Below are 19314 nucleotides of genomic sequence, written 5' to 3'. Positions count from 1 at the left end.
ACATATCCGTGTTCACGTGATCGTTGTATGCGTGACGTAAATTAGTACCATCTTGTTTAAAAAGAATTAACAGATTAGCGTTATCTCGAATTAAATGCTTCGGTATTTTAGCATACGTTTGGCACAGATAGAAGCAATCGACGTTCGAGTGTCGACCCATAGCGAAATATTCTCTGATAGTATTTTGTTTGTCGCACGCTACATCGTCGAACACGAATATCGAATTCAGGAGAGCTTCGCTGGGTGAAATAACGTCAAAATTATTAGAAAATGTGAAATAACCTATATCTTCCATCGGTGTTAATAAATTTTCTAAATATTGATATTTAGGCTGCTGTAATGACTTTGAGTAAACATAAACGTTCTCGAAGCGTACGCCATGCGGACTCTCCAATAAACTTATTAATGCGTTTGTTTTGCCGCAACTAGAAGGCCCGCAAATGACGCAGCGAATAGCGCTCGGTAATAGACGACCGTGTCTACGCGTTTTTTTCGACGGTCGCGTTTTATTGTCGAGGTTCGTCACTTTTATCGCGATCGGTTGCCGCACGAAACGCATTCCTCTTGCTGCGCGCGTGCGCGGTACACTCGCGTGAGGCAGGGCGAAACCTTTTTATTTATATACGAATAGATCGCCATCAATCGCGCAGTAGCAAATTGCGAGCGGTGAATCGAGATGTTTATCTTACTAATAGATGGCGACGATATTCTCGATTTCACTACCGATCAATTGCGGTATATTCCAAAAATAATTTTACTAAAGCATTTCGGTCGCTACGTAGAACGATTGTGGGAGAAACTGCCTGAATATATAAAAGTGGATCCGGAGGTGCGGCGCTACCGTCGATGTCTAGAGCATTATAATCGCCCTTGACAACGAACACACATTGACGGTCCGGCGCCGCTTGTTAAAGATTGCGGCGAATGCAATTCGCGAAACAGCAGTACGGTGTGAATCATGGCGCTGGCTTGTTGAATAGAGCGATAAACGCACTCCCTTTCGAAATACATATACCTGGATATCAATTTTGCGGGCCGGGTACTCGTCTTGCGAAACGACTCGCGTGAGGCGATCGAGGTGTCAATCCTCTGGACGCGGCCTGCCGCGAGCACGATATCGCGTACTCGCGAAGCGGCGAGCTCGCTGATCGACACGTCGCTGACCACGCGCTCGCCAAAAGAGCGCGCAAACGTGTCGCGGCTAAAGATTCGACTCTCGGCGAGAGAGCCGCCGCGGCGGCTGTATGGATGGCTATGAAATCGAAGACAAAACTTGGAATGGGTACAACGAAAATCAAGAGAAAAAAGAATAAAAGAAGAATAATCGCTACGAGAAAAAGAACGCTTCCGATAGCGAAACGCGGCGGCTTTTTACCCCTGCTACCGTTATTGGGAGCTCTCGGTTCTTTGGCCGGGGGAGCGGCGGGAATCGCGAAAGCGGTGAACGATCACAAAGCAGCGCGACGACAACTGGAAGAGTTGCAGCGCCATGATCGCGCGATGGAAGGTCGCGGTTTATATCTCGCGCCGTACAAACGTGGAAGTGGCGTATCCTCAACGAGAAGAAGAGCTAAAAAAAAACTTCGCGTAAACAGACGCTAAAGATCCTCCCATCCGTCGGAGCAACGACAAACGAACAATTAAATCGCGCGGCGATACTCTCGCGCGTACCTCACTTTAGAGGTGTGTTTATGCGCAACGCGCTTCCGTCGCAAGCGCGCCGCGATGAAAGCGGCATTGTGAATTTAGATGACGCATCCGGACCAGGTACTCATTGGGTAGCGTACGCGAAAAAAGGGGACGACGCAATTTACTACGACGGTTTCGGTGATCTTCGTCCTCCGCGCGAACTCGCGCGTTATCTCGGGCGCGACGCGAACATTCGATACAATCGTCGCTCCGAGCAGACGCGCGATCAGAATATTTGTGGACAATTGAGTCTTCGATTTCTCCGAGAAGTTGATTGGAGGAATCGTCGACTATAATATCAACCGTTATTCGCCAATCGAACGCAGTTCGATCGTTCTCGCCGATCATGTCGCTGACTCTCACTCTTTCCGGACGAAGCAGTGTTCTCGCGGCGAGTTATTTTCCGCCTCTCGATTTAAACGACGACGATTACGAATTAGGTTTAACCAATTTCGAAACTATAATACGATACCGAATATAAATTCCACGAATAATAAATTTTACTTCGACGATAATGACGAGATTCCAGTAGGATCTTACGAATTAAGCGCTATAAACGCGTATCTAAGAGCGGCGATTCGTCACAAACAACGAGCGAGAGAGGAGGAACGAGAACGCGAAAACGAAAACGAAGAACCGGAAACGAATGATGACGATTACATATACGATGTTGATGACGATTATTTCGAAGACGATAAGAATGGCGATAAAAGTGAAAATTCTATAACGCTTCGCGGTAACGATAACACTATGAGAAGCGAAATTAAGTGCGCGTATCGAGTAAATTTCACAAAACCCGATAATATCGGTTCGCTCCTGGGTTTCTCGTCTCGCGTATTACAACCAAATAAATGGTACGCATCCGATAAACCGATAAATATTATGGCCATTAATCTCATTCGAGTAGAGTGCAACGTCACGACAGGAGCGTATCATAACAACAAATCCGCGCATACTATACATGAATTCGCGCCTAACGTTCCACCCGGATATAAAGTGTCGGAGATTCCAACGCAGATCATTTACCTTCCGATCATCGCGCGGACCATTACCGATATAAACATGCGTGTTGTGAACCAAAACGGAAAATTGATCGATTTTCGCGGCGAGGAGATCACGATTCGTCTACACGTGCGGCGAAAACGGTAGAGAAGCGCGCGATGCTCGTAGTGAACGGATCGAACGCGAGAAACGCGCCCATTATCGCTGTCGCGTCGCCTCTAAACGCGGAAAAGAGAAGGAAGAAGGGAGGAAGACTAACCGTCGCCAACGAGACTTTTCTGCGCTCTTTGGGTTTCGTCGTGCCGAGGACCGCTTCTTCGTAAAAAGCGGAATGTGCGACATTCTAAGTATCAGTAGGGAGCCGATCTTCGACGATCGCATCGTCAAGATTGAGACTCACACGTACAACCCTTACGCCAATACTACGTTCGGAAATAGCGATGAGATACGAATTCCTATACAACAGCAAGATTTGTACACGTTGCCTTGCGACAGTTTTCTCTACGTTGAAAGCAGACTCGAGTCGAAGGAAGCACCGAGCGCGCAAGGGGAAATCGCATCGGTGACGAGACTAGTGAACAATTGCGCGGCGTTTATGTTCGAGGAAATTCGCTACGAGCTCGATGGCGTGGAGATCGATCGAAACAGAAACGTTGGAATAACGAGTACGATTAAAAATTACGTGTCGCTGACAGTCGAATAAAGTAAAATATTAAAAAACGCTGGATGGGACTTATTAGCAACAACTCATTCGTCAATCGGTGATTTTAATTTTTGCGTACCTCTTAACGTGCTATTAGGTTTTTGCGAAGATTACAAGCGCGTTGTGATCAACGCGCGACATGAGCTTATTTTAATACGAGCGCGCAACGATAACAATTGCGTTATATCGCGCGAAACACAAGAACCTAAAATCGTTTTGTTAAAAATACAATGGCGAATGCCTCATATAGTATTGAATGATGTTAATAAATTAAGATTATTGCGCACGTTAGATAGTGGACGATATTTGAGCGTCGCTTTTCGCTCATGGGATCTTTACGAGTTTCCGCTTCTACAGAGCACGACCAAACACTCGTGGGCCGTTAAAGCGGCAACACAACTCGAGAAACCGCGATATGTTATCTTCGCGCTACAATCTGGAAAGAAGAACGTTCTGTCTGAGGAGCCTTCTTTATTCGACGATTGTAAACTAACTAATGTCAAACTGTATCTTAATTCCGATTTTTATCCTTACGATGACATGAATTTAGATTTCGATAAACATAAAATCGCCGTATTATACGATATGTATTCGAAATTTCGAAAAACGTACTACGGATGCGAAAACGACGAAACACTCTTAAATCTAGATAAATTTTTAATTCACGGCCCACTCGTAGTCATCGACTGTTCTCGACAGAACGAGTCAATTAAAAGCGCCACTGTGGACGTTCGCATAGAGTTCGACTGCAAGGAAAACATCCCCTCTAATACCACAGCTTACTGTCTTATTATTCACGATCGAGTGGTAGAATACAATCCGCTTACTAACGTCGTGCGCAGAATCGTGTAAGCGCAACGATACTCGAAAAAATATGGAGACAGAATAAAACGCTTAGAAAAATCTAGAAAGAAACACTTCGAGTATCGCTAACAACGACGATGGACACACCGATTTTTGTCGATCTTCAAGGTTTCGTAGTTAACGAAAAATTCGTCGTGAAAGAAGTAGCCGTGTTAAGAAATGGTGTGGAATTGACGCATCACATCTTTCGCTCGCCGATGTCGTGGGATTTGCTCACGAGAGCGGAAAAATCGCGAGCGTGTTGGTTGATATCGAATCATCATCAGCTAAAGTGGAACGATGGACACACAAAGTATGGGTCGATGAAAAAACTCGTTCGAGATGCCATATGTCGAGGATCTAACCCTGATTCGACGGTGCAGATCTATGTCAAAGGTCACGAGAAGAAGAAGTGGTTAATCGAGATCTTAGGAAACGTCGCCGACGATCGCGATATAACCGTTTCTGTCGAGACTATCGACGCCGATTACGAAGATATCGAACGTCTGGAGACTCTGAACGCTTCGCGGGCCTTTCATTGCGGATACTACGCGAAAAATTGCGCGTTAGAAAACGCGTGTAAATTGCACGTTTATTGGTTTGAGCGACGCGATCGTTTGCGCAATATGAGCGATTGATTTTATATAAATTTAAGTTATATAAATTTAAGTTATATAAATTTAAGTTATATAAATTTAAGTTATATAAATTTAAGTTATATAAATTTAAATTATATAAATTTAAGTTATATAAATTTAAGTTATAATGTATCAAATTAATTATATATTTTAAATTTTAAATATAATTATAATGTATTAAGTCAATTATATAATCTATAAGTTTAATCATAAATATGTTATATATTGTTGCAAAATATACGTTACACGAAAAAACCGCGTTTTTTCTTTATCGCGGTCGCATCCTTTATCGCGGTCGCGTAACAAATTTAATTATAAATTTATAACTGTCCATAGATATTATTTTATCGCGATCGCATAATAAACTTAATTATAGAAATTTTTATCGCGATCGCATAATAAACTTAATTATAGAAATTTTAATTTAAAATAATCTATAAGTTTAATCATAAATATGTTATATATTGTTGCAAAATATACGTTACACGAAAAAACCGCGTTTTTTCTTTATCGCGGTCGCATCCTTTATCGCGGTCGCGTAACAAACTTAATTATAAATTTATAACTGTCCATAGATATTATTTTATCGCGATCGCATAATAAACTTAATTATAGAAATTTTAATCTATTTAAATCTATTTAAATATACTATTTAAATATACTATTTAAATATACTATTTAAATATACTTAATACGGATACAGATGGTTATTACGAGAAGCGCGAGAACGAGAGGATACGAAAGAAGAAAAGAAAAGCGTAAAGAATCAACGTTTCGCTTAATGTATAACATTTATTCATAAAAATTATATCTTACAAATGCGCTTTATTAACGCGTAAAATTACTCCGTGTCGAACGGAGTAATTTGTTCGTTGACCGTCGCCGATTCGGCCTCGTCCTCTATTGATCGTAATTCGCCGATCGGTCGCGATTCGGGCTCCTCATCGATCTGTGATGCGACGATTCGCCTAACTTCGGGAACGGCGAAGGGCTCCTCATCGATCTGTGATGCGACGACTCGCCTAACTTCGGGAACGGCGAAGGGCTCCTCATCGATCTGTGATGCGACGACTCGCCTAACTTCGGGAACGGCGAAATCGCGCTCGCCGCGTCGACGAGCGTCGCGCAATGCGCTATGAACGCTTTGCGCTTGTGCGAGCATAGTTTTCGTTCTATTTATTAAGTCATAAAGCGATTCTCGCGCTGTTTTTACACAGCTCTCTATTTCTTGTCTAAAATGCAAAAATAAAAATTAATAAAAGTAAAAATTAATAAAAGTAAAAATTAATAAAAGTAAAAATTAATAAAAGTAAAAATTAATAAAAGTAAAAATTAATAAAAGTAAAAATTAATGAAAGTAAAAATTAATAAAAGTAAAAATTAATAAAAGTAAAAATTAATAAAATTTATTATAATTTGTTATAATTTATTATAATTTATTATAATTTCAATTAGATACTTACATTAAATGTGCGATATCTATGTCTTCGTTTAACTGAAAAGCGAGTCTAAACGAATCCGGACTATTATCGATAACACCTTGCGCTTCCACACGCAAATCCGTAGCGAGGTCTCCCAGAACATAGGATTTTATCGCGATTAAGTCCCCGTTTACATTAATATAATCGGCCGCGTTAATGATCTGTTCGATTCGTTCCATATCGAACAGTTCACGACCGATTTTAATTCTCGTCACTTCACGTTCCGTCGTTTCGCGCTTCGTTATCTCGCGAGCGAGAATACTTTAACGCTTCTCGAAACGATCTCGCGTTTTATAAAGATCGACGCGCGGGATGTTGCGGTACAATTTATCGATCGCGCCGCATCTTCCTTCCGCAACCGTTTCGTTGCCGGAAAGGAGATATCTCTACTCGCTCATCGAGTATCCTTTTTAGAGGACAAACGAATAATAAAAATAGGAATAACAAAAACATCCGTTAGATAATGCGCATTCCGAATACCTTGCGAACAATGAGATCATCATCGCCGGAAAAAAGTATCTAGGGATATTTAAAGGTATCTCTAATTTATCGTTACCGGAAGGAGATATCTCTAATTTATCATTACCGGAAGGAGATATCTCTAATCGCTCATCGAGTGTCCTTTTTAGAAGACAAACGAATAATAAAAATAACAGAAAACATCCGTTAGATAACGCGCATCGTTGAAAGAGATATCTTTAATCGCTCATCGAACGTCGAAAACATCCGTTAGATAACGCGCATCGTTGGAAGAGATATCTTTAATCGCTCATCGAATGTCCTTCTTAGAGGACAAACGAATAATAAAATAGAAAAAACAAAAGAGGAACTCGAGCGCGTCCGCTAGATAACGCGCATTCCAAACGTTCGACGTTTTTTTAGAAGACAAACGAATAATAAAAATAACAGAAAACATCCGTTAGATAACGCGCATCGTTGAAAGAGATATCTTTAATCGCTCATCGAACGTCGAAAACATCCGTTAGATAACGCGCATCGTTGAAAGGGATATCTTTAATCGCTCATCGAATGTCCTTCTTAGAGGACAAACGAATAATAAAATAGAAAAAACAAAAGAGGAACTCGAGCGCGTCCGTTAGATAACGCGCATTCCAAACGTTCGACGCCGAAAGAAACGCGTTTCCCTCTCCCTCTCCCCACCCACCCACATTATTCGTCACCGATAAAAATAGGCGTCTCGCGGAACGCGCGAATCAATCGCACTCGGCGTCTCTCAACAGTTTACCGCGTTTTTCCCGTTTCGCGCGATGACTAACACGAGGATGGTTCTCACTCTAGCGACGATGCTCGTCGCTACGACGGTCGCCGCGCCCTTCGACTCGGAAAGAATCGAGGCGCTTCGTTTTCTGCGCGTATACGGTTTTCTAAAAGACGATGGAGAATCACTGTCGTCCGATAACGCGACATCTCTGCGTCGCGCGCTATCGCTGTTTCAAGAATATTATCAATTATCGGGAAACGGCGCGTTAAACGCCGTTACGCTTCACCTTATGCGTAAACCGAGATGCGGTCTCGCAGATATTCCCGATCGCGCGTATAGCCCGATCGCGCGAAAATGGCCGAAGACGCGTCTCGCATGGAATTTTCAGATGGCTAGCGAAGAAATCTCGCGAACGGCCGAAACTGCATTCGCGTTATGGGCGGCGAACTCATCGCTAACTTTCGCACGCGACCCGTTACACCCCGATATATTAATATCGTATCGAACGGGCGCGCACACTTACGCGAATCGCCGAAACGTCGGTATTTGCCCGGCGGCCTTCGACGGTCCGGGAGGAGCCCTAGCTCACGCGTTTTTTCCCTCTAGAACAACCGACTTCACATCGGAGATACACGTCGACGATTCCGAACCATGGCACGTGTATCTAAACAAAAATCCTCCCGACACGCATCATCTGCTACAAACGCTAACGCACGAGATCGGCCACGCATTGGGTCTACAGCATAGTATGCGCAATGACTCTATAATGTTCCCGTATATACCCGATATCGAGAATCAATTTCCAGTTAAGTTGAGCATAGAAGACATTCTCGCTATACAGAATCTGTACGGATCTCACGACGACGGAAACTATCCAACGGCGACTCCCGCGACCACCGCGGCGCCCGCGACGACGAGCGTCGCGCCGACCGACCCAGCGCGTGCGGATCTCTGCGCATTACGACGCGTGGACGCCGCGCTAATAATGAATCATCGATTATATATAGCTAATCGCCGCAACATATGGTCGGTCGACATGACCGAAAAGCGTTACGGTAGACCCATCACGCTCACGGATTACGCGACGTTTCTACCGGCGAATTTCACGCGTCTATCCGCCGCGTATCGAAGACCCTCGGGCGATCTCGCGCTATTCGCGAACGATTCGATCTACCTCGCGGAATATCCCAGTCTTAAACTAAAATCGGGCTGGCCGAGATATCTCCACGATATCGGACTTCCCCGAAACGTTAAAATCAACGCGGCGATAAATACGCACACGGGACGAACCTACGCTATATACGACGATGATAAAGTCGCGGAAATCGACGAGTGTCACATGATAGTCATTAGACACGCTCCATTAAAAGATATATTTCCCGGAATTCCGTCCGCGATAACGTCGGCCTTCCGATACATCGATGGCAATCTATATTTCTTCGCCAAACGTCAGTTCTACGCCTTCAACGAATTTACAAATACCGTAACCTCGGCGGGTCCTTTCGATCTACACGCGCTCGGCATCGAATGTCCTACGGATGGACTGCTAAGGCAATTGCGCGATCTACTTAGTCGCGTCTATCGTCTCAGCGACACGATCGAGAAAGAGAGAATCGACGATGAGAACGACTAGAGCGACCCTACCGTTATTTTTTTAAAATAGAATATATAAGAGAAAACGCGCGAAAGGGGAAGAAGCGATCTCTACGCGAGTATATAAAGACCGTCCATCCATTAAGCGCTTCATTATTGACGGAGAACACCGAAGCTAACGCGCGAAAAAGAACAAACGAGAAAAAACGAGCGACAATGTACGCGACAATGGAGGGGCAACCGCAGCAGCAACACTCATTCGACGATCGATCGAGACTAACCGAACGAGACCGCGAAGATAGCGCGGAATACGCTAAAAAAGCTAAAATGGACAATGGGTAAGACTATCGAACATTTATTCGAACTAATAATTCGCTAACACCGTTTCTCTCATCGCTTATATCTATTTTTTTAGACGAGATCGCGATCGAACGCCAAAACACGACGCGGACGTCTCGATCGCGCGACCGCTCAGAATCTTAGGAAGACGCTATCCATTGACCAAAACCGCATATAAACATCTGGAAATTAGCGTTAACGTCAGCCGACCCTCTTTCGTAGAAATCGTCCTCGGAGATTGTCACGGCAAAGAGATCTCGCTAACGCCGGATACGTGGAAGGAACTGCTCGATCTACGACCCACGCTCCTGTCGCACTTTCGCTCCGACGAGCGCGACGAGGCGCGCCCGACGCCAATACACATCGGACAATTGACGCTACGATTCGGCAAACTCAACAATCTCCGAATACTTCGTCTCGAAACGCCTAAAATTCGCCTAGCCGTATCGAAGAACACCGTCGTAAATATATTAAATCTGGAACTTTGCGTCAACCGCATCGTTGCATCTTTAAGCGGTTTAACCGCGCGCGTGGACAACAAGCTAATTCGTTTCCTCGACATCGCGGCAGGCGCTCGCGATAAGACGCTTATTCCCGCGATGATACGCGAGAGCGATAACTTCGACCGCAACGATATAATCGATTGCGAACTGCAGGCTCTGCTCTTCGGAGAATCGTGATACGCTCGCTCGCGTACTCGTATCGTCGTATTATTAATATATTAATATATTAAAAAAATTTGTAAAAGAAAACAATAAAAACACCTCTCCTCTTTCGCTAGAACGACGATATCTCTTTATTTCACGACCTCTCGAAGATTCGCCATCTCGCTAAAGCGACGAGCGCGCTCGCGCTAACGCGCGCCTCGAGAGGAGGAGAGCGACGAGGGACGCCCCTCCGTCCGCTCGACCGCCCACCGACGATCCCCCGCCCCTCGACGCCGGGCGCCCGCCGCCCGCTCGCGGATCGCGCGCTAGAAGCGCCCCCCTAAAGAATCGCGACGGCGGATCGCGCGCTAGAAGCGGCGCGCCCCCCTAAAGAATCGCGACGGCGGACCGCGCGCTAGAAGCGCGAGTCGCGTCAAGGTCGCGAATCGGGAGGAACCGCCACCCCCGAACGCCATCTCTCGAGCGCTCTCGGCGACTCGTACCCACCGCTTCCCCCCGACCGCGCTTCCCCTCTCACCCTACTTACCCCCCCATGCACCCGCCCAGCCCGCTCTCCATCCCTCGGGCGCCAACAAACTGCTCCGAAACTATCTCTCTCTCTTACTCCCCAACGATACCCTCTCTCTCACACTCACACAAAACTGAGCCAGAACCGGCCTTACTATCCTACTCAAGTAATTACGACAAGTATCATCCGAATAATTGTAACCGATCTATAGAGAATGTTGATGTTAGTGATAATAACGATGAATAAGTTTTGACACATTTGTTTGTAATTTTGTATTAAATTATAACTATATTCAAATAGTGGCGTTTTATTTGTTTCATTTTATACCGAATAGAATGCATAAAATAATAAGGTTGTAAGTTTAACAAAAATTATGCCCAGTTTCGTGAATAAATTAAAAGAAAATTACCTTCCGAAAGTGCAAATTAAAAAAAATTTAATTTAATTAACTTTATTTTACATGAATAAATATTCGTTAATAGATTGTATGAAAAAAGAATGAGAAAAAGAGTGGCAGGGACAAGAATTGAACCCGGGTTGGATGCGTGATAGCCACATGCTTAATGCCCGAGCTACACCGCCTTTTCGCTAATTGATATAACGGAGCCAGATATAAGGAAAGCCATATCGTTTAAATCATTTTCTTGGAAATGGCTGAGCATTGCGCTCTATCCCTTTGCTCAAGTATTCTTCTGATAGAGTACTACACTATAAAAGCCTTTTTCATTTCGGTGATCCTAAAGTCGCGTCCTCCACTGCTAGTCGCAGGAACGTGCGCATCATAAATATAATAGCACAATACTCTATTAGTAGAGGTTCTCATTAAAATTTTCTATTCAATATTTTATTTTGTATTAATAACAAAAATAATTATTATTCTATTATTAATTACGTAGATGTACGTTCTATAACAATTTAAAATATTTATGTTTTATGGTTATCAAAGTATTGTGCTATCACATTTGTGATACGCACGTTCTTGAGACTAAGTGATGCGATCCTTAGTTACGATTCACGATGCGGTGATGCGTTGCTAAGGAACGAGGGATAAGAGGGGAGCAGCGAGCAATAGGCCTAAAAAAATCTAGCCGAAAGTTACATATAAATCCCAGTTCACTTATATGATAAGTCATTGGACAAAGTTCTTATTCCTACCGCAGCATCTTTATTCCTATGTCGCCACCGTCAACACGGAGTTTCACGGCGACTACTCAGAAGCCTTAACACTCGACGCTCGACACTTGACGCTGTCATGTAAAGGCATCTTAACATTCGCCGCGCTTCCGCTTCGCGGGATTGAACAATTGTAAGACTGACCATTGCCAATAGAGATAAATATTGGGTGATTGCATAAGTTCGTGCCCGATTTAAATATAAACTTCAATAGATTATATTTTAGAGATGACACTTTTATTAATCAATTATATAGTCTCCATTCTTTTCTACAATGGTTTTCCAACGATTTATAAGCTTGTCGATTGCATTTTTGAAGAAAGAACTTGGTTTTTCTTGAAAAAAGTTTGTAAGGTGGTTTTCGACAGCTTCCTCGGAATTGAAATTCTTGCCATTTAAACTATTCTGCAAAGACCGGAACAGATAAAAATCTGAAGGCGCAATATCTGGAGAATATGGCGGGTGCTGCAGAATTTCCCATTGCAACTCCTGCAGTTTTCGCAGCGTCTGTTGAGCGACGTGTGGCCTAGCATTGTCGTGGTGGAAGATGACGCCTTTTCGATTGGCCAAAATCGGACGTTTTTCTCGAATAGCTGCAGCGAGTCTAGTTAGTTGCTCACAGTACTTGTCCGCCGTGATTGTTTCGCCGCGTCGGAGCAGCTCAAAGTAAATAATTCCCTTGCGATCCCACCAAATACACAGCAACACCTTCATCGGATGCAAGCCAGTCTTTGCTACGGGTTCTGCTCCTTCAGTTGCTGTTTTCCATGTCCTTTTTCGCTGTACGTTTTTGTAGAGAATCCACTTTTCATCGCCTGTTACCATTCGATCTAAAAAAGGCTCTTTTTTGTTACGTTCGAGAAGAGAAAGAACCACAGTCATGCGGTTTAGCTTATTCCTTTCAGTCAGGAGATGCGGCACCCACGTATCAAGCTTGGAAATGTATCCAAGCTTTTTTAAATGACGAAAAATGCTTGAATTATCGATGTTCAGCCTCTCAGCAATATCCGCAGTTGTAATCCTTGGGTTTCTTTCCCCTAAGGCATGCACAATGTCATCATCAATGCCAGAAGGCCGTCCAGATCGGGGTTGATCCTCCATGTTGAAATCACCATTTCAAAATCTGCCAAACCACTTTTTGACTGTTCGGAGAGCAGGAGCGCGGTCCAAATAAACGCTTTGAATATTTTTTTGTGCAATCCCAACACTCACGCCTTTCCGAAATTCATATAGCATTACATGCCGCAAATGCACCTTTTCGTTCTCCATTTTTAATGATTTCTCTTATGCACAAATGGACTTATCTGAACAATATCTGACGCTAAATTGACATAAGACAACGTCATCTATTCGGTGTAAGCAACAATTACCACACGAAAACAATAGAACTCCGCCATGCAGTAACTTAATGCCATCTATAAAAATCGGGCACGAACTTATGCATTCAACCAATAAAAGGTAATTTAAACCATGTCTTTTGTCGTTTCTCGGCCCTTCATAAATCCTGATCCCAACTGCGTTATTCACCGCTTGTGAAGTGGCCCGTTACGGTAAACGAAAAAGAATTACATATATGTATATAAACCAATATTACAATATATATCTTATATGATATTGATGTATTTTTGCTATTATTTCATAACAATAGACTATGCTGTGTTTCTGCTGTGTTTCTGCCTTTTGAGATGGCAGTGTACGTTCAATTTTTGCTGCATTTCTACCATTACGTCGTGTTTACAGATCAACTCAATTTCTGATGATATTCTGCCGAGTGAGTCTCGATTGCGCGCTTTATCGATCGGACACGACAATATTTCTTAATTGGACACAAACCCAATCGGACACAGGCTCGGTCGGACACAGTCCCGATCGGACACAGGCTCGATCGGACACATATGGTTTAATTAGTACCAGCAGGAACAACAGAAAACAAGCAGTCTTTACGTCATGATACGCTATAAAAATTACTGCAAATTTTAAGCAGAAGTTTTAAAAATAATAGATTTTTAGCATTGACGCAGTATATAAAAACGGCTAATTGAAAAATAAGCACATAACATGACACCATGCTGTATCGGTAGAATGGGATTGTCCCGATTGCGCACATTACTGATCGGGCACGACAATATTTCCCGATCGGACACAGGCCTGATCGGACACAGACCCAATCGGACACAATTCCGATCGGACACAAGCCTAATCGGACACAATTCCGATCGAACACATATGGTTGCAATCGGACACAGACCCGATCGAACACAGGCTCAATCGGACACAGTTCCGATCGGACACAGTCCTCATCGCGAAGCTAGGTCCATCCTACAATCATTGTGTGGATGGGAAAATGTATGCATGGACACAATGGGTTCCGCCCCCCCCCCCTACGGTGGGGCTCCACCATCAAAAAACTAAACACATAGGATTGCGTTGAACCTCGCTTCGCGTGGAAAGTTGTAAACCTATGTGGAACCTTACTACGCATTAAAAAGTATGCGTGCAGGCAGTATGTTCTGCCCCCTACGGAGGGCTCCACTTCCGGAAAATATAACCTAACCCAAACCTATATATTTCTAATATACTGTGTCCGATCGAAATGGTGTCCGATTGGGTCTGTGTCCGATCGAACCTGTGTCCGATCGGATCTGTGTCCGATTGCAACCATATGTATCCGATCGGAATTGTGTCAGATTGGGTCTGTGTCCGATCGGGCCTGTGTCCGATTGCAACCATATGTGTCCGATCGGAATTGTGTCCGATTGGGTCTGTGTCCGATCGGGAAATATTGTCGTGTCCGATCAGTAATGTGCGCAATCGGGACAATCCCATTCTACCGATACAGCATAGTGTCATGTTATGTGCTTATTTTTCAATTAGCCTTTTTTATATACTGCGTCAATGCTAAAAATCTATTATTTTTAAAACTTCTGCTTAAAATTTGCAGCAATTTTTATAGCGTATCATGACGTAAAGACTGCTTGTTTTCTGTTGTCCCTGCTGGTACTAATTAAAACAGCAGATCATGCGCGGTTACTGGCGGAGGTCTACCGATATAATATATATATATAGCATATAAAATATGTAATCTTGGCAGACTTGGCTATCAGAGTATCAAGACGATCTACACATCACTACACACCATGTACGATGCAAGAAAGATGAAGAGAGCGCTAATATCTCTCATTGTTAGATAAAATCAGTATAATATCATAGATTTCTCTATGATCTGCAATCAATTGCACTTTGTTATAGATATAATATTTTTAGTTTACGTATTTTATTTATATTTTCCAATAATTTTGTTTCATATATTTTTTACACAACTAACAATAAGATACGCGGTACATAAAGTTGAATTTTGGAATTTGATGCTTAAGTTTATGATAAACATTATGCAAAGTATATTTTGCACTTTAGCAATATAAATACGAGAAATATGAGATTCGTAATTTTTGTATATTGTGCCTTAAAAAATTATATTTTTTCATAAAACTTTTCTTAAATATTCCTTACATAGTTAAAAAACGTGGTACAAGATCAATATTTATAATTCATCTTCAGTTTTGTATAAATGTATTGTATAAATCCATAATTCTCTTCAAATTTGTAATAACCCAAAATACAAACTCGCAAGTCAAGTATAGTTGACTCGCGGCCAGCTATATATTCAGACTATGACTATCAATTTACAATTTTTTTTTCAAGTAACCGCTCTGTTCCACATTGCGCCCTATTCTACCGATTATGAACATTATAATTATAGTATAATTTTGTATTTTAACAATAAAATGAAATTTATAAATTTATAGTTCACAATTATTCTATATACTTTCTTATCCTCGTTTCTTGAGTACTTATTATATATTTATTTTTATTCAAATATCTCAGAAAATATAATATCATATAATAATAATAATATTATTATCATTTCTAACATTGATATTTCGCATATATTCAATGTAATTGTAAACGTTGTCTACGCAATCTATTATCCAACTCTACTAATTGTCGAAGAAAACCATTATTTGGATAAACATCTCGATTTGTGCGAACTAAATGTATAGCGTCAGTTGCTAACATATTCTTTTTAATCATTAAATATGCAAGAACGCACGTAGCACTGCGAGATATACCCCGCATGCAATGCACAAAAGCTTTACCTAAAGAAAAATTACGGATTTTTTATTTATATAAATTATATCACGCATGATCAAACAAAAATATATAAATATGATTAAGTTACCTTCTGTAGATACTGCTTCATCAATAAAATTGGCTATTATATAAAAATATTTACTGATATCTGCGGAAGGTACATCTGTAACTTGCAAGCCAAGATATTTTATCATTGTATCAGCGTAGTAATTGTTATCTGTATTTACAAATCCATATCTTTTTCTTTCAGCAGCATTCAATAAATGAGTTATACCTAACATTTTAAGATATTTCTTGTTTTTTGCTGTAACTCTGTATAAGAAAATCAATAAAATGTTTTTTAAATGATATATACTATATGTTATTTTATATACAAAATATACAGGGTGTGTCACAACCTCCGTACAATATTTTAATAACGTATTCTAGAGGCAAAATGGAGTAAAAAATTTTAATAGAAAATTATTGAGGCTACAATAGTTTTTGAGTTATAAGTGATAAAAGATTGCCAATAATATTGCATAGAATTCGCGCCCTCAGGCTCGAAACTACATTTATACACGTACTGATCTATCATCTGTTATTGCTAACAAATAAAATAAATAAATCGATTTCCACAAAACTTCTCCGCGTGGTCAAATCAAATATAAACTTTGTTTCTTAAATGTGTGAAAATATTAAGCTTATATTTCTATTTAAATATAATAATTAATCAACCAATTAAATTGTTATTTAAGAGAAAAATTAAATATTTTATTTACAACATTTATAGTTCGTTAAATATTCGTTAATATCAGCTGACCACCGTATATGATATTCAAATACAAAAGAAACAATGAAATCAGCTGTGCAGTAAAAATAAATATTACCTAATTTGTAAAATCAATAACAGATAATAGATCGGTACGCGTGTATGTGTACGGATCTGAGTGCGTGACCTCTACGCGATATCATTGGCAAACTTTGATCGCTTATAATTCAAAAATTATTGCAACTTCAAAATTTTTGTATTAGAATTTTTTACTCTATTTTATCTCTAGAATATACTATTAAAGTATTGTAGAGCAGGTTGTGAGACACCTTGTATACATATAAATATATATATATAATTAGAAATTAGAAATATATGTATACCTATATATATATATATATACATATATACAGGGTGTCCCATTTTAATCTCCTCAGGAAAATATCTCAAAAACCAAGCCCGGAAGAGAAAAATGTTTCAGACAAAAGTTGTTTGGTTTCAAGGGGACCATAAGATGGTACCATTGGTTTGACCTTGGAAAATCATTTGAAGATCATGTGAAGGTCAACTTTAAAATCTTAAATAGAAATCCCCATTTTTTATTTAGTATTCTTGTAGCTGACATCGAGAGCTTTCCAAAACACTATAATAAAGTATTTTTTCATTAAGTACTTTTTGAGTTATTTTATATTTTAATCTGACATATTTTGATATAAAAAATAAAATATTTCGTAAAATATTCAGTTTTCGATAATCTTACCGTAATACTTTTATGTACAGAATAATGAGACAAATTAATTAGTGCCAAAAAAACAAATAATTGTTTAAAAAAATACATTGTAAATAATTTTCTTAAAAACAATTTTTTTTTATATTAATTGATTTGTCTCATTATTCTGTACATAGAAGTATTACGGTAAGATTGTCAAAAACTAAATATTTTACGAGATATTTTATTTTTTATATCAAAATATGTCAGATTAAAATATAAAATAACTCAAAAAGTACTTAATGAAAAATACTTTATTATAGTGTTTTGGAAAGCTCTCGATGTCAGCTATAAGAATACTAAATAAAAAATGGGGGTTTCCATTTAAGATTTTAAAGTTGACCTTCACATGATCTTCAAATGATTTTCCAAGGTCAAACCAATGGTACCATCTTATGGCCCCCTCGAAACCAAACAACTTTTGTCTGAAACATTTTTCTCTTCCGGGCTTGGTTTTTGAGATATTTGCCTGAGGAGATTAAAATGGGACACCCTGTATATATATATATATATATATACTATGATAAAATCAAAAGAGATAATATATGAGCAATATTATAGATTTGTATTCAAAATATTTATGCGACACAAACAGATATCTATGTAAGTCGTTGCTTCTACGAAACGATAGAACAGAAATAGAGTAGAAATTCAACATATTTTCACATATTTAACACAATGCGAAAAGCTTATATTTTATTGTTCTTTCCAAAGTATGCACATATCCTTGACTCCATTACTCTACATAATGATATCGGTAATGTAACTATAAAGCGTTGGTAATATACCGACACTTTTAGTTACACCACCGACTAGATACTATTAAAGACCGGCAGTCCTGGGTAAATTTTTGTTACCATCAAGTGGGCCCGGTGGGCCCGGAGGTAATTGAAGAATGATGACATTATCGACCGTTTTAACTGCACACAGGATAACAAATAAGAACATATTCTATTCTTATTATTACCGACAATGGAAAGTTGAAGATACAGTAAAAAGGATATGGAAAATAAAATAATAATATATGCATTTTGTATTGTAAAATAAAAAGATTCATTTTTAATGAAGAAAATAATCTATGAATTATATATATTTAAATATTATTATATATCATATATTAATTATGTGTATGTAACGATGCATCCCCATCGTTACCCGGCACGTAGCCAGCCGGAAGTCTGCCGCCCGGCGAACACCAGTCGGGCAGTGGCAGAGGCGCCTAGCGCCCTTTTTAATACTTAAATCACCGCGGTTGTGATAAACAACCATACGGCCGTTATACGGCCACCGTTACGCCGAAGCCCGAGCACAGCCGAACGCTGCCGGAAGATGCCGAGCGTCACCCGCCGAAACGCCGCGTCGTTTCGCCCAGGGAAGCGACGCGTTTACCGTAATTACCCGCCGAAAACAACGCGTCGTTATCCCCACCCGGGGGCGAACGACGCAATTACCGATAGACGCTCGGGTATAAAAAGACAGCGTTTCGGCATCTCGGGACCAGAACGATTCCTGAATCCACTCGAGCAGTACGCTCCGAGATACAGTACCAGAACCGATCCTGAAATTCGCAGCAACGACGGAACATGAGGTTGACGTGTTCGCAGCCTCCGCCGAGCATTCTCGGTTTCCGTGCAGTCTCCGAAATCCTGACACAAATCCGACTAGCTCGACGAGAGCGGAGTGTTCGCCGCTCTCCTAGATTACGGTCTATCATCCGACCGCTCCAGCCAGCCGGATCGTGGGTTTGCGAGTTCGCTGCCCCGTCGAGTTTTCTCGACTCCGC

At 40.9% G+C, this 19314-nt stretch overlaps 2 protein-coding genes across 2 annotated transcripts; one reads left to right on the top strand and one right to left on the bottom strand.

Annotated features, from left to right (window-relative positions):
- Window positions 1-7639: 7639 nt before the first annotated feature.
- LOC138934930 (interstitial collagenase-like) lies at window positions 7640-10190 on the top strand. Its single transcript, XM_070299084.1, has 3 exons — window positions 7640-8700; window positions 9587-9971; window positions 10167-10190. The coding sequence occupies exons 1-3, from the start codon at window positions 7640-7642 to the stop codon at window positions 10188-10190; spliced, it is 1470 nt and encodes a 489-aa protein (XP_070155185.1).
- A 1703-nt stretch (window positions 10191-11893) lies between these two features.
- LOC138934929 (histone-lysine N-methyltransferase SETMAR-like) lies at window positions 11894-12684 on the bottom strand. Its single transcript, XM_070299083.1, has 2 exons — window positions 12301-12684; window positions 11894-12064 (listed from the first exon to the last, which is right to left on the bottom strand). Exons 1-2 carry the CDS (start codon window positions 12682-12684, stop codon window positions 11894-11896), a joined length of 555 nt encoding a protein of 184 aa, XP_070155184.1.
- Window positions 12685-19314: the final 6630 nt, after the last annotated feature.

Source organism: Polyergus mexicanus, unplaced genomic scaffold (assembly GCF_030449975.1).
Source record: "Polyergus mexicanus isolate NDT 795.1 unplaced genomic scaffold, iyPolMexi1.0 SCAF_7, whole genome shotgun sequence".
NCBI lineage: Eukaryota > Metazoa > Arthropoda > Insecta > Hymenoptera > Formicidae > Polyergus > Polyergus mexicanus.
This window is presented reverse-complemented; position numbering and strand designations above follow the sequence as displayed.